We start from the raw sequence: 17,119 nt of genomic DNA, 5'->3' as shown, positions 1-17,119 counted from the left end.
TCTTAAGAAGGGCATGACTGAACTGCACTGAAAGCTCTCAAAAAAGGCCATTTCATCTCAAAATTGCACGGAAATGTGGAACACTCCATCCAAAGGGAATGTGAACTGAATCGAATGATCTTCAAAATGACTCTCTTAGTTCAAAACCTTATACCAATGTGAACTACCCCCTTTAAACGGATTGTCCCACATTTGTTTGTGGTTTCTAACTTAGATAAGCATTTTGATAATAATTTAGCGCAGTTTACAGCCATCCTGTCGTGCTTAATCCATGCATCCTGTCCATCTTGTTCTGTTCTGTTTGAAGGGGATATAGGCCAAGGCCAAGGCCAAGAAAAATTGTCGAGTCGTTCATATCTGGCGTTCGTGAGCACGATTTTTAGATAACAAGGCTGTCAACTGGCTCTTAACCAAACCTGTGCAAGGTACGATGATGTAATCAAGCAATGAGAAATTGAAGAGCATATTTAATCAACAGAGAAACTGGGTTATCCAGAGCAGTGTTTTCCACTTAAAAGTGTACCGATAGTTACAAGTGAGCTACATTCATCACATCTAATGTTTGCTTGAATATAATGGGCTGTAGAACACTCCCTGGAAGATCTATGAACATCTTATTCTAAGCTTGACGCCCACGAAGTTGTGCGGACTATTTCGTGCATACGATTACGTGGTCACCCAGACATGCATGACACCATGGGAGTGTCACGCGCATGCCACCATCTTGCTGGAAATGTCATGCTCAGCATCAAGAAAACATGATACTCGAAATATTCGCTCCTGGCGCCCATCAGTGCAGCTCGTGGCACCAATGGTCATCAGTTGGTCTTCGAACGGAGTGCTCGACATTTATATGGAGGTTTGAACTGAAATGGTCATCTTGAAGGCCTTTCGGTGCTCTTCACAATCCTGCCGTTGTTAAGGCCCAAGCCCCTCTAATTTCTAAGCTGCATGCCCGCGAAAACGCGGAAAGGTACATCAGGAACAGCATTTGAAGTCGCCTTCATGACGTCATAATAACGTTATTCAAATCCTTCATCCAATCCATCCAAAAAAATCCATTCCATAAGCCATGCGGCGATCAAAAACAAGAAGAAGGCAATTGTCGAGGCGTTCATATCTGACCTTCGTAAGCGCAATTTCCAGTTATAACGGCCGTTAATTGGCTCTTAATCAATGTTGTGCAAGGTACCAACACGTCAGCAAACCACGGCGCATTGAGGAGCCTATTTACTAAGCATGGCATTGTGCTGTCTAGAGCAGCGTTTTCCACTTTAAAAGTACCAAGAGTACTTATTGGAGATATAATACCAAAAGCTATATGTGAGCTTGTTTCATCACATTCGATGCTTGCTTCAGTATCGTTCAGTGTCAGAGATTCCCTTTAACCAATGTAATGCGTTGATTCCAAATTTGAAAATAAATCACCTTTTGTGCAACGCAAGACCGACAATTATGTGATGGTACGAATTACGATGGTTATAAGACTGGGAATCGAATAACTTATGAAAAGCGCCATAACCGATTATGTGAATGCAAGTAAATAGTTTCGAATTACGGACAAATATAAAAGGGCACCATGGGAAAGGGCCAAAATGCGGCCACGTAACGCTACTCAGGTTCAGTAAACACGCTCCAGGAAACAGCCCCACCATTCGACAAGTTGAAGTACTTCAAGTGAGTCAGCCCATCCGCTACGCTGGCAACTCTAACACGGCCAATCTCACAGAGACTCTGACGTCTTAAAGACGTCCCATGACGTTATCAAATGATTATGGATGAGGAACATAATACTGTATTGTGCAATGTTTTTGTCTAGAGCAGTCTCTTTCATTCAAAACCATACAGATAATTACAAGTGGTTTTTGCCATCATATCTAATGCTTGCCTCAACATATACAAACGTGGAGCTATAATCTTAAACTTCACAGAGGTTTGGCATGTCAACTCGACACCTTGACTTGCCTGTAAACAGCGCTTCTATCTCTGCTTAAGCCTCGCTTAGCTGTCAACTCGTCTTCAGGCGCCCGCTGAAAGCGCAGCAAGTCCAGCACTCAAAGGGAGCGTTCTACATTTGCATGGGGTTTTAAACTGAGACATTCATTTTGAAGATAATTTCGCGCCGTTCACAGCCCCATCCTTCTGAAGTCTTGACACCTTCTAAGTAAGACGCCCTCAAAATTGTGCTGACTAATTGATGCAGGCTGTTTAAAAGTCACTCAGGCATGCATGGCGCCAAAGAAACATCTCTCAAATTTCGTCACCTCATTGGCCTTGCGGCGTTTAAGGCCAATGCCCATATCATCTTTGATTCATTTTTGTGTGGCATATGTGTGTACAATTTCTGGAGCCATCGGATTCAATTAGCTCGCATGAAACAATGTTAAGCCTTCACTACATATTTCAAACACGATTCAAGTTTTGTCCTACAGACATGCAATCAAGTAACGTAAGAAGAGCGCCATAAGTGGATACGTGGGTGCGAGGAAACGATATAAAATCACGGATGGATATTCAAGAATACCACACGAAAGGGCCAAAACACTGGCACACAACGATATTTCTGTTCTAAAAACGCCGTACCCACTACCACGACATGTCTCGAGAAACTGAAGTACTACAAGGGAGTCAGCCCGTCCACTAAGGAGGCAATTTTGCACGGTTAGTTTGGCAGCCCATCTGACGTGAAGTTAATCTTTCATGACGCAATGAAACGATGACGAATTGAAGACGGTGTTCACTAAATTGTTAGACTGTATTCATATAATCGAAAAGGCACGATGACACAGAAAGTGTATTGTCATAGCTCATGGTGAACTCGTGATCTTCAGCGGATGATCTCAAGCAGAGCGATCTTTGATCGATCAATCTTCTTATAGTCTTCAGCAGGGCGTGCTTCCGAGCAGTCAGGGAAGAAACCAGTCTCTGAAGTCCACGAACCTTACGTATGAAATTAAATTCATCCGAGTTGCAGACCCAATTTGTCTTCGTTTGACGAAGTCTGCGCTGCTCCTAAGCCAGTCTCAGAATTTGCTTGATATTCAGTTTATGAAGCTTCTAATGATGCTGTGCTCCTTGCAGCTTTGCCTGGGATCTGAGCCAAGCCAACTGGATCTCATTCTCTGTCGAGCTTATTGCCGTTTATGAGAAGTAGGAAAATAGAGACGTTATTGAAGAGTGCACTCAGATTAAGGAATCATATTAATGATGGGGGATTCGCCAAGGAAAAACAGAAGGCGAGAGTGTGAAAAAAGAACAGAGCATGGACGATAGAGATAGTGAGGGAGATGTGGAACGATAGAGAAAGAGAAATTGGAAAAAAATGAAAAAGAGGATAAAGATGGCGAGAAATAGGGACGGAATGATAATCACAGAGAGAGAGATAGATGCATTAAGCGATGAGGTGAACAAAAATAGAGAGGGGAGAGAGAGAACGAGAGAGAGAGAGAGAGAGAGAGAGAGAGAGAGAGAGAGAGAGAGAGAGAGAGAGAGAGAGAGAGAGAGAGAGAGAGAGAGAGAGAGAGAGAGAGAGAGAGAGAGAGAGAGAGAGAGAGAGAGGAGAGAGAGAGAGAGAGAGAGACGCCACCACCTACTGCCACTCAAACCGACGCATGGAGCCTGACCGGCGGCGGCCAGCGCTATGACCGCGCCGCTCCCACTGGGCCGATTTGCCGGGCCGCCGCGGCGGACCGGCACCGCTCCCGGCCGCCGTCGGCTTCGACGCGTCATCGACGGCGCGTCGCCGGCGACGGTCGACGGTTTTCCGCCGGCGACCGCCGCCGCCGGCGGGGCGGCATCTGCATCCGGCTGAATAATGCAGCACGGAGCGCCGGGCGCGGACGGGTCGCCCCGGGCGCCTCCGTCACGCGGCACCTGGCCTGGACGGCGGCGCTCCGACGGCGCCCGAGACGGTGCGGGGAGAAACTTGTTCGGCGACATTCGCCGGCGGTGTGGCAGCGAAGCGCGAGACCGGTGACTGCGCGTCGAGTGCGTAGAAGGATCATCAAAAGGGATAGGCGGGACGGGAAATGTGCGAGACAGCACGAGAATGAAACGTCGCATGAGACTTACAGACGAAACAATAACTGGATAGAAGAAATGAAAAATTCCAACGATGTCAACTATCCCATGTGTTAATTTTGGGAAATTTGCGAAAGGTCGTCGTAACGAGAGCCGCGCATACTCCGGTTGGAGACTAAATGTATTCCGCAATGCAACTAGTTTGTCTTGAGTTAAGCTAGACTAGATCATGTGACTCTCTGTGAAAAATTTTAGTGATCAGAGTCGAACTGAGTTCATAGGTTTTGATTGGACTCAGGACCAGCCCGCTGAAATATTAGAATTATGCTCAGCTGGTAATATTACAACTTAAATGGTCTGGACATGGAGAAATAAATGCCTACATGTCTGCCTCGCTTTCAAAATGGACGTCAAATGCCCGCTTATGAAATTGAAAAAAACACCTTATATTCTGACTGTTTGTCACCGAAGTCGATTCCATTGGATGCAGTTCTGGAACTGAGGTAAGCATATTTGTGCCGGGCGTAAGGAGAAGAGTATTGAGAAGCCAGAGAAAGAGTCGATTCCAAATAGTGCGCTCCTTTGAGTCAGAAGTCGGAATCAGCTCCTCTGAGTTAATTCCGGGTCCCAATCGATTATGCAAAGACGGAATTAAGATCAGACTACTTGTGGCACGAAACTTTTTGAAGCATTTGACTCGTCTAGTTCTAATAGTAATACAAGTATCCGCGACGATTCTATGACATAGCATGCTCACACTCATGCTGGGAGCGAATGCAACAATCTTACAGAAAGTGAACGTGTTTTGGTCACACCCTTCTCGTATACTTGGAATCCGACACTTAAGTACCGATAGGTATCACATATGAGCTACATTTCAGATCAAGAATGAAAGGTCTGTGACCGAAATATATTCACTTCATCTCAGTTGCTTACGATTGGTTGCTCCCAAAAGTTTGGACGTTCCGCTATTCAATCAAGGAAGAAAAGACGCCTACAAAATTGAAAATATTTTGGTCATAGGTTTCCAGCAGGTGCCTTTTATTAGCCAACTTTCAAATTAAGACTTGAAGGTCGGTGGCCGACCGTTTCCAATGCAAATTTTTGCTTGAATACACTACTCAGCATTTCGCTTCAGTATTGTCAATGGTTTACCCTAACTTAGATAACCATCTTAAGACGTTCCAAATGCTCACGGTTTTCCGCGAAAACTACCCGCCAGCACAGTATCGTGACGTGGTTGTTGGGCATCACATGCAAAGCCACTGTCCACCTCATTTTTGACTAATTGCAATTTCCTGGACCAATAATAATTGTCGTGATATCAGTAGCAATTCCCGTAGACCACACTATGACCAACAGGACTTTTTACACGACGAGCTCAACCTTAAAGGTAATGAGACCATCCGTTTGCTTTAATACGCATGCACAATGCGACTTTGATTGTGCAACAAGATAAACAGATGCTGACAAGGCATTCGCTATCAAAAAAAAACATTTTGAAGGATCGTAGGAACTGAGTGAAATATGCTGCAGCGGTCATTGCGTTAGCGCAACAGCATCGATGGGATCGGATAATTACACGGAGATTTCCTGAATCACATTTCTGTGCAACTCCCGTCACCTGGGCTTGTAGGTGGATCTCTCGAATTAACGATATTTCAGGATATTGTTGATAACTTCAAACGACCTCTCGCAACCTAATCGGCCAATCTGCCAGTTCAAAGAACAAATGACGTAAAGCCCAGTATACACGTCACGGTCGTCGGGGGACATGACCGCTAAGTCCCGTGGATCCGCGACGTGATCGTCTGCCCGGAATATTGGCTTGGGAGCTGCGTCACGAGGTGCACAGAAGCCGTCTGATTGGACATAAGTTGATGACGTCAGTGAAATAAGTGGCACTATGGCCACTGAGGACACGGGCTGATCTGCAAGGCTGGCGTCAGCAAGCAGAAACTGGGAGGCAAGGCACCATAAATATCACGTGTCATCATCAACTCTTGTGACATCAAATCATTGTAAGACAGATGGCCAAAAGCAATCAGTTGTTCTGATGTCCTCTTAGCTCAGATCCGTTCCGATGAAACGGTGTACAACATCTTGCACACGCCCCATACAATCCATAAATGTCATTTATGATATTCGCACGCTAGCGCCCCTGCCTTGTACTCACGTACGCATTTTACGTCGGTGCCGTCTGTTCACACACTGCGCTAAGATCCGTGCCTGCTGTCCAGACAACCCTCACGCCTGTATATGCTGTCCAGACAACCCTCACGCCTGTATATGCTGTCCAGACAACCCTCACGCCTGTATATGCTGTCCAGACAACCCTCGCGCCTGTATATGCTGTCCAGACAACCCTCGCGCCTGTATATGCTGTCCAGACAACCCTCACGCCTGTATATGCTGTCCAGACAACCCTCACGCCTGTATATGCTGTCCAGACACCCCTGTGACATCCATGACTACTGTTTACGCACTCCTCTAACGTCTGTGTCATCTGACCATACGTTCCTCTAACGTCCGTGTCATTTGACCACACGTTCCTCTAACGTCCGTGTCATCTGACCATACGTTCCCCTAACGTCCGTGTCATCTGACCACACGTTCCTCAAACGTCCGTATCCACTGTCCCCACCCATGTGCTCTGTTCACGCGCTTCGCTTACGTCCGTGTCCACTGTCCACACACGTGTTCACTGCCCACGCGCTTGTCTTACGTCTGTGACCACTGTCCACACCGATTTGCGTTGTCCGTGCACTTCTCTTACGTCCGTGTCCACTGTCCACACACGTGTTCACTGCCCACGCGCTTGTCTTACGTCTGTGACCACTGTCCACACCGATTTGCGTTGTCCGTGCACTTCTCTTACGTCCGTGTCCACTGTCCACACCCGTGCTCGCTGTCCACATGCTTCTCTGACGTTGGCGTCCACTGTCCACACGCCTCTCTAACGCCCGTGTCCACCGTCCACAGACGTGGCGGACAGCCTCCCGGTCCGGATCTCTGCGCAGCATGAACGGCGGCTCGTACAGGGCGGCCAAGATTGTCTCCGAGCTGGAGTCGGCCCGGCCGCCGACCGACCGCAGTCCAAAGAGGCCGAGTGAGTGTCGCGGAACCGGGGTCACGGGCGCTGCCGCCCAGCCAGCCGTGGCCCTTATGCTAGCGAGCCATGCCAGCCAGCTAGGCCAGCCGCCCAGCTGGCCTGTCGCAGCCGCGCTCGCTGGCCCCTCTGTCGCACGACTTAAAAGTCGGAATCGATTCTCGTCCTTGTTTTACTGTAGAGCGACATCATTTGGATGGTCACCACAGTTCATCTACGCATACAAAACTGATTCAGTGTCCACTTTGTTCCGCATGGGGCACAATGTACATGCTCCATGCATATTGAGGGGTTCCGATATGATACAAATGTACGACAGGTAACTGTAATTTGGTTGCCGCTTTTTTACTGAAATTCTTTCGTCAGGGTAGGTTGACTCCCATGCGCGCATCGCTCGTTCAGCTAGCATTCTGAGCCAAGCATCTCTCGTGCTTTTAACCACAGCCAGCACACATCACCCATTTGTTTGATGTGAAGACTTTAGGCTCCCCGTTATAAAAGTTGTGGTCGAGTGGCTCAACTACGCTGCGAGTAAGTTTGAAATGTGAAAATTGAAAGTGCTGTTTATCAAGGGCGGGTCAAAGGCCTAGCCAGCCTATCATCATAATTAAAATTCCGCGAACAGGACGCTCGTCCACCGAATGTAAAGCCTCCTTCTCTACCAGTTCTTAAAGCTAACGTGCTGTTTCCTATGGGTTTGTTTTTGGCAGGCAACACATGCATCTCTCTCTCTCTCTCTCTCTCTCTCTCTCTCTCTCTCTCTCTCTCTCTCTCTCTCTCTCTCTCTCTCTCTCTCTCTCTCTCTCTCGTCTCTCTCTCTCTCTCTCTCTCTCTCTCTCTCTCTCTCTCTCTCTCTCTCTCTCTCTCTCTCTCTCTCTCTCTCTCTCTTCCGTCGCTACCGCAATTTGTGTTATCTTGAGTCCTGAATTAGCATTGCTTTGAACAGATGACTCTCCACTACAAATGTGAACAGTAGACGCCAGCTTTGCATACTGCTCATCTACACAAACGTTGCTCAACACCACAGCTGTGTCGCCGTGCGACAGAGGCGCCCGACAGCGCCCCCCCCCCCCCCCCGCACCACCTCGTGGCGCACGACGTGTCACCAAGACCTCGCCGACGTCGCCTGCGGACAGCGATAACGGTCCCGCGGGGCGGTCCCCGCGGCGCACTGCCCGGCGAAGGTCCACCCAGCGGTCTCTGCGGGTCCGGACCGCGCTTCGAAGCAAATCTGACCACCGCCCGAGGCCTTTTGTTGGGAGGAGCGACTGTAATTGGCCTCGTGATCTATCGGCTCCGCGCCGACGCGCGCGCGACCGCCGCCGCCTGTTTTTGTTTAGCCGTCGCTCGCCGGCCGCCTCCCAGCCTCGGGCGGTCGAAGCCGGGAGCAGGCCGGTGGAGGGTGCACGGGCCTCGGACGTCGCCGATCGCAGGGCCATCGCCGCTCGTCCCCTCCCCTCCCTCTCCCCTCTCGTCGCCGCCAAGGATGGCGATTTGCCGATTTGCCGCGCTCGGCCCGCCACAATGGCCGCGTCGTTTGATTTCCGCCGAGAAACTCTCCAGACTCGCCGCGCTCTTCCGGAGCGGTCGCCCCCGTTGAAAAACACAAACGGCAATTGACCGGCGGATCTCGAACCGTGATCGGGCTTCGGTCAGACACCGGCGCTGGTGTCAATTAGATCATGCCCACGCCAGAGGTGCCTCATTATCGCAAAACCGTCCGAAGACGCCTGGATTGCAGTGAATCCATTTGCATACGCTTGAGGACGCGGACCGGCCGGACTCGGATACTTGGTGAAACTTGTTATCTATGGAAGCGACAGATTAGATAATTCGGCAGCGTCCCCACTTCAGATCACGAACCTTGACAGCTAACAGCACTCGTGGAATGTTCCACACGTACCGCGCTTTAATTAACCCGGCTCAAATGAAACTACGATATTTTGCGAGTAAATTACTCCTCAGAACTGTGTCCACACGTGCATTAATAAGATGGGCATATACTATCTTATTAAACATAAATGAAACAAGATACGAGTGAGATGCCTTAAAACGAACCCATAAAAGCAGTTTGCTTAGCAATGGCATCCGAAACATTATCTAGTAAGTAATGACATAAACAGAAAGCTGCCGAAATCCACCTGCATTGAACATAAGCACACATAGGTTTTGCCACATTAAGCGAAACCCATTTTTCAGAGCCGGTAAGCGACCATGCATGTCGCAAACACCTCAAGCATCTTGACTCTTGTCTTTGAATGTAACATGCACCTTTCATTACGAGGGAGAACACCGACCAAGCAAGCCATACTTGGACTAAGAAAACCCTAGACTTGAGCGGCCTGGTCTGCCTCTGCTCGGCAGTCAAGCTGCATGGAGGTCATGACCTTCCCAGAAAGATCGGGCAGGAAAGCTGCGAAGAAGAAGAGCGCAGTTCCTGTGGCCAATATCCACCGAAAATGCTTGCGTTCCCAAAAGACAGGAATTGAAGTCACTGGAGACTGAAGCATTCCAGACTCCTCGGTTCCGTCGCTTACAATGACGATTGTAATTGATTGCAATTGGTGATCGGTTACACTTCCGTCAGTTTCAAAGTCTGTCAGGCCAAAATCCGGCCAATTTACAGGTCATGTTGTCTGTGAGCCCATGTGCAAACCCTAAACACTAGTGTAAATTTTCCTGCTACACCCATGAGGGAGGGATACTCCAATACCTCGACGAGAACTGTTTGTGCGGAATGGCAAACTTGATTTCCTTCATCCGCCCAAGCTTTGTCCGAACTACATGATGATGATACTCCCGTCTGCTATCGACTCACTCGTCCCGCGCTGTAAAAGGTGTCTTACATATTTTTTAATTTTTACTGATACTGAATTATTACTGAAATATTATCCGCCTTGGTCGTCCCAGTCCCATTTTGCAATGAGCCAGTGAATTAAGTCTGCAGCGTCTGGCGCAGACTGTGACGGGGCAGACTGTGATGGGTTCTTACCAGACGCAGACTGTGATGGGTACCTGCCAGACGCAGACCGTGATGGGGCAGACTATGATGGGTACTTACCAGACGCAGATTATGATGGGACTTACCAGACGCAGACTGTGATGGGTACTTGCCAGACGCAGACCGTGATGGGGCAGACTATGATGGGTACTTACCAGACGCGGACTGTGATGGGTACTTACCAGACGCGGACTGTGATGGGTACTTACCAGACGCAGACTGTGATGGGTACTTACCAGACGCAGACTGTGATCGGTACTTACTAGACGCAGACCAAAACAGGCACTTGCAAGACGCAGCACTTAATGGACGCAGACCAAAACAGGCACTTGCAAGACGCAGCAGTTTTCACTCTGAGCCCTGCAGCCAGCCGACCTATGTGTTCCAACCTCGTCAGGAGCACACCAAAGCCGCGCAGGACCTAACTCTGATTCCTCAGGCATTAGTGCGATGCACCTTTTGTGTGACACTCTGGTGACCTCGCGTGACCTTCCCGTGTCGAACCCCGTTTGGGATCGACACGGGAAGGTCACGCGAATGGTCACGGGGAATGTCATGGCTGACATTCAGCAGCGAGCGCTTCTTCGTTGGTCACTTCGCAGTCGTTGCAGATGATGGCCGCAGAATCTTATTGACATGTGAATTTGTTTATGCGTGTTAATGTTCCATGTTTCAAAGGTTTGCTATGCCTGCGGAGGTGTCAGTGAGGGTATGTGAATGCCTCAAGGAACGCGACCGCTTTACGCATGGTTTTTACATTCGGCACCGATTTCCCTGAAAGGAAACACAACGCGAGGTTCTGGATGGGCTCTAAATGTTTTGTCTCCAAGCTGCTTTTGGGTGCAATTGAATCGGGCATGCTTTTAGCTCAGCGCGACTGGTGTTTTGACGATGGGCTTTCTGGGAAGCCATCGGCACCGTACTAAACACGCCTGGGGATCTGTCTGCGCCAATCCAACCTCGGATAGCGTCCCATGAATTTCTACCACCTACTCTTTGCTTGCAAGTCTTTTGAGTCCCCGTCCCGAAAAAAAGTTGTTGTTGAGTCACCGATACGGCTAAATGCGCTGTTTCCACACTGGAAGTCAGTTATTAATTCTCCCGTTGCTGCTGTGTTAAGTGTTCACAGGACGGTGTTTATGGAAAAGCCAAAATACAAGACCAAAACATTATTACAAGATTGTCATACGCGACTTCTCAGAGAGTCAGCATCGCAACTTAACACGTTGGCTGTTCTGCGGAACAGGACAGGAGTATGACATGTTAAAAAAAATATCGTAATTGCACGCTGGCAACGTGGCAAATGGCAAGTCTGTTGCACGTAATACAACAGAGGAGCAATTTATTGTGTTATGTCTCGGCACACACCGCAGGGAGTTACTAGGAAGTGAAGCTCAAGCACAGGTTTTGGTTAAATCTATTTCAAGTTCCACTGTTCACTTAATCAAATTTCAGGTCAATGACACATGCTGTATACAGAATGCGTCGAAAAATCTCTGGGACGTCAATCCTACACTTTATCCGGAGTAGAAAATTGCCAAAACTGAACTGCTTGCATAGCCGAACAGGTTTCAGGACGTGCTACAGATGACCATAATAAATGGGCGTTAACAAGCGTGCGGTGCCCAAAGCATGAGGCACGAGACCCACTGCTGTTCTTGCCTTACGTGTATTGTAAGATCAATGAAATACAACTTATCTAATTGTCTTGGATACCTCGTACCTTAAATATTGGGCGGAGCGTGATCTTACCTGATGTCCCGCGGTCATGGCCGGATGACCACCGTGATCCGATCTCGCACCAGTGACATCGTCATGACCTGACCGTGCCCTCCACTACGCCCTCATCTCCGCACCAAACGGTGTCGACACCAGCCGCCGTCTGCCTTGCAGTTGCCGGCGCCGACATGGAGTACCGGCACTGGTGCGTCATCTGCGTGGTGCTGGTGCTGGCGGCCGTCACCAGCGTGGGCGTGGGCGTGCCGCTGGCGCTGCAGGCGCGCCGCTCGGCCAGTCTCACCGAACGCCTGGAGATGGTGTCCTCACTGCTGCAGCGGGTGCCCCTCATTGACGGGTGAGTGCGGGAGGAGTGGGTGAATGGTCTATGGGTCGGTGATTCAGTGGAGGATACGATAAGCAGGGTTTCTTGTAAGCTTTGTCGTCCTCACTGCAGTGGGGACGACAAAGCACATGGACGTGAGAGATTATTTCATTTGTTATTGTTAAGCCAGAGGCTTTTGATTGGTTGGATTTCTGAAATCAGCCCTCACGCTAAGCCAGTGCTTATTGCGCAGCCTGGAGACTACCAGCCAATCCTGAAATTCCGAGTCAACGGCAGAACTTGGCGGCGAAAGTTTGATGTGCTTCAGCGGTTGGCACGGAATACTACGATAACAATCTGTAGCCCAATTGTCACAAAGGCTCCTTTTCTGATCCGTGCTTCCCTGATACGCTCGGCTTTCTGGACCTCTCTTGCTTCACGCCACGCACCACCTTCGTAGCGCCGGCCATGCTTGCTGTCATGCGGGGCCTGCGGACCCGGGGAACCCCGGTCGGCCGACCCCAGATTTTACCGTCCGCGGAGAGTGAACCGCCGGTCGCCGGGTCCTCGGCGCATGCGCACGACTGGTCGCACCTGCTGACTGCGTGACCGGTTGAACGGGGACGCGGGTCGTAGGGTGACTGAGACCATCCTGCACAGCCCACCAGCCCACCTGTCCCGTCTGATCCGCCGCCGGTGGGGTCGCTGGGTCGGCGCCCGCACCCGCCGGCCGATTCGGGTCGCGTGCGGGGCCGACCGGGGCCGACCTGTTCGCGCTACTGATTTATGGCACCGGTCACAGACGCTAGTGTACCGTGCCAGGCGAACCCCGCCGCAGACTCACCGGGGGTGTGCGGCCGGGGCCGGCGCGGCTGAGCCCGCGAGTCGGCACCACTACAATATTGGTCATGTCAATGCCCGGTCACTGACACGCCGACTGGACGAAGTCAACCAGCTCCTGCAGAAACACCGCATGGACATTTTGTGTATGTCTGAGACATGGCTCGAACCTGAGGTACGACAGGGTGCTGATTTTCCCGGGTTGGGGCATACTGCGGCATGACCGCGGTGTCACCCGTCTGACAGCAGCCCAGCAGACCCAGCCGCGCGGAGGTGGAGTCGCCATACTCGTCGCTGACTCCATCCGTGCAGCGAAACTCGACGTATGCGGTGCCGATCCCATGGTGGAATCATGATGACACTCGGTGAGCGGCCCGACCGTGGTGATTGGTGTCATCTACCGACCACTGGGAGGACCAAAGTCCCGACGCCTGGAGAGCGTTCGAGACCAACTGTAGGTCGCCGTCGTCGCAGGAGGAGCGGTGCTTGCACTGGGAGACTTCAATATCAATCTCCTGAACCCGAACGGCTCCGGCGTACGCCGCTTCCAGACCATCCTGAGAGACATGAGTCTCGAAAGGCTGATCGTCGAGCCCACCCACCTCCACCCGACGCCATCACTGCTAGACCTGGTCGTCACCAACATGACCGGTCTCCGGAACTCAGCCGAGGTTCTCCCCGAGCCTGTGGTGGTCCACCAACCGGTGCTGCTCCGCGCTCCCGTCCCCAGAGAGCACCGACGGTCAGTCACCACCACCGTGCGACCGTGGAAACGCGCCGACTGGGACGCGTTCAGCCTGAGTCTGCCGCTCGGCAATAGGAGGCCGCTCTGCGTCGCTGGCACCGCCGATGACAAGGTGGACGCATTAATGAAAGTATGAAACGTCGCAGCCGACGCTCACTGCCCGACCATCGCCGTGAAGTCACGCCAGTCCGGCTGTCCATGGCTGCGTGGAGATACCGAAGTCCCCGGAGCTATGGCGGAGAGCGACTGCGCCCGCGAGACCTGGGAGCGCTGCCGAACCACAGAGGCGTGCCGCGTGTACCAGCGGTGCCGTAACAGAGTGGAAGGACTGATCAATCTCGCACGACGCTCCTACCTGTGCAGCAGGCGCGATTACGACATGGGCACCATGGGCATTACCCGATTACGACATGGGCACCCGGGTGGAGGCACTCCATGCCCACTTCGCTGCTGTCGGCCCCCGCTTCGCTGCGGAAGCGGTGGTGAGCGGAGGTGCGGGTGCGCCCCCGGCTGGACCACACCCGTGCCTTGTCTGTGTCTCGTCGTTCTCCCTGCATCCAGCCATTTTATTTTAACGGATGTCTTCTGCAGCCATCGGGAAGATGAGCGTGTCGAGTGTTGTCGGTGTTGACGGCGCACCACCCCATGCAGTGGAAAAGTGTTTCCCTGTAATTGCCGTTCATCTCTTCTATCTGATCACATTTTCTATCACATCACGCACTTTTTCGTCCGTCTGGAAGATCGCGCGCGTCACCCCGGTGTTCAAGTCGGGAGATCGATCAGACCTGAACAGCTTTCGGCGGATTTCTATTCTTTCTGAACTGTCGAAAATTAGGGCCGTCTGTTCGCAACTCACTTCTTACCTTCTCGACAAACTTGTGCTGACGCCATCGCAATACGCAATATGCGTCCACGTCACTCGATGGAGTACTCCCTGATCGACGCAGTTGGGTGGCTGGCAAGGGTTGTCGACAGCAGCCATGTTGCGTCGATAACGACGATTGACCTTAGCAAGGCCTTTGACAGTGTTGATCACGGCGTCCTCCTGAACAAGCTGGAATGGTGCGGGGTGGGCCTCGGAATTGTTCCGGGACCACCTGATTGGTCGGAGGCAGGTGGTTAGTGGTGGCTCGGTTTCCCTACCCCTATCCCACGGGTGGCCCAAGGACCCCTTGTCGGTCCAGCCCTGTTTCTCATCTCCATCAAAGAGCTATCTAGCTTCCTGCCCCACGGCCGCCCGCCATCCAACGCTGATGACACCCAACTCTTTGATTCCGCCACCCCCGGTGTCTTCGGCCTGTCCAACCCGAAAGGCCGTGTCGAGAGGTCTGTTCGGTGCCTTCAAAACTGGCTTCAATAAAACAGCCTTAAAATGAACCCCAAAAAGGCAGATGTCATGCTGATCGACACCAAGCCCTCCATTATGAAGACCAAACCTTTCATATTACCATCCCTTGTACAGACATTCATCGGTCATCTTCAGCGAAGGTACTGAATGTACTCCTCGACTACTACCTCACTTGGGACCTCCACATCTCCTCACTCGTTCGGTGCTGTGATGGAATCCTCGTATCTCTGGTCAAACTCGACAACATGCCAATCCTAAAGGTTCTGAATCTCCTTGTCCAAATTCACGTCTTCCCCGCATCCTCTTCTGCCTGCCCATCTGGGGTGGAGCGGCCGAGCGTCTCCTGGACAGGGTGCAAAGAGTGATGACCTTCGCAGCCAGTCTTGTGAGAAGTGTGCGCCGCAGCGGTCCCAATAAACTCTCTCTGGGAGCACTCGCCCGGGGTAGCGTCGCGGATCACGTGCATCACCGGGACTGTCTGAATGTGTACAGGGCACTGCACGCCCGCGAAGCTCCAGTGCACTGGGTGCCCTTTTCATGACGCGCGCCGACTCGTCCCAACGTCACGCTTGGGTTGTTTGGAGCGGTGTCGTCTCGCTACATCTGCCGCACATCCATCTGACCGCCACCCAGCGGCATTTTCCGTACCGCACCGCCGCCGCCTGGAACCGGCTGCCCGCGGCGGCCGTCCGCACCTGCTCGCGCCAGGCATTCTCGACGGTTTTAAATAGGTGTGTCACCGACAGAAGCTGCTCTCACCTGTGCGTATGTGCCCATCTTTGTAAACTGTGCGCATGATGTGGTTCTTTTTCTCGTACAGCAAGGCGCAGAACCACCGCCACGTGGATGCGCCTTCAATGAAATAAATGTGAAAAATATGAATGTTCCTTCTGTCCTCTGGCGCAGTGGCAAAGCTAGGATTATCCCGGGAAGAATTAAAGTTGTAAGATAACAGGGGCTTTTCAGGGAAGGAAACCATTTTCGCTGCTACGGGGCCCGGCTTTTTTATTATGGCACCATGGCAAGCTCGGGATCCGATTAGTTGGCATCGGGGGTCGTTTTTTTAAGTTTTTCTTAACCCTGCAAGCTTCACAAACTGCCTACAGCTTGAGAGAGGGGTAAAAGCCCCGCTGGCACCGGCCGCATGGCGTACTACTCAGGATTAAAAAGTGAACACTTAAAGCGACACGCGTCCGCCCCGCCTCGGGTGGACGAGTTGGAAGGCAGAGGTCCTAGCTAGCTGGGCTATCGGGACGGACATGACGTGCATTTCTGTCACAGTTCTTTTAGTTGTTATGAATGTCGTCCGGAAAGAGGCATCTCTGGGACTACGGAAAACGGCGAAAGATAGCGCTGCGAATATTGGATTGGCGGATTATTTTTCACCGCAAATATTTTCTAACCGAAAATTAGTTTAAAGGTGATAGTATCTAATCACTAAACTATCATTTAATCTCTTTACGCTTTCAGAGGCATGATGAACACAAATGCGGTTTTTATGGTCCATTGGTAATGAATGACACCTTTGACGCGGAATGAGCATCGAATGGTTGTCAGGTTCACGTAGGTCATTTTCGACAAAACACGGATCATTTGTTTTACATCGATGACATTGCTCGATGTCAGATACAATATGTGACATGCGTATAATAGCCCTTGCTGCTTCAGATCGGTCCTAGGGCGGTTTCAGTACTGAATTCGATTCAGAGCACTGTCAGGGTGAGAGGAGGCGACCCCATGTGCATGGAAGCGCTGAGTGCGTCATCCGCCACAGAGACGGCAACGGTTGAGAACGCGGTCTGCAAGCATATAACCAGAAATGTGATGTGGTCTCCGAGTGCTCGTGAATTTTCAGTGTAGTCTTGGAACGCATTAATTTTAACCTGAAATGGATTGCGGCTGGCTCAATGTTGAATTGACCTCCCGAGATTTTTAAGAATGATCTCCAAACGGCGCGGCGTAGCTGCGCCAAAACTTTGCATAGCTACAAAGAATTAAATAGCAGCTTTTTCACT

General features: G+C 51.1%; 1 protein-coding gene across 1 annotated transcript in view; it reads left to right on the top strand.

The window, feature by feature from the left end:
* Positions 1–17,119, top strand: part of LOC119106192 (dipeptidase 1) — a 136,037-nt gene that overhangs the window by 87,793 nt on the left and 31,125 nt on the right. Inside the window, exons 3-4 of the mRNA XM_037229797.1 lie at positions 7,003–7,129; positions 12,024–12,204. Of these exons, the coding sequence (XP_037085692.1) occupies positions 7,003–7,129; positions 12,024–12,204 (308 nt within the window). The remainder of the gene's footprint in view (positions 1–7,002; positions 7,130–12,023; positions 12,205–17,119) is intronic.

This window comes from Pollicipes pollicipes, unplaced genomic scaffold (assembly GCF_011947565.3).
Source record: "Pollicipes pollicipes isolate AB1234 unplaced genomic scaffold, Ppol_2.1 Scaffold_6138;HRSCAF=7277_pilon_pilon_pilon, whole genome shotgun sequence".
NCBI lineage: Eukaryota > Metazoa > Arthropoda > Thecostraca > Pollicipedomorpha > Pollicipedidae > Pollicipes > Pollicipes pollicipes.
The sequence above is the reverse complement of the archived record's forward strand: the minus strand, read 5'-3'. Positions and strand labels throughout refer to the sequence as shown.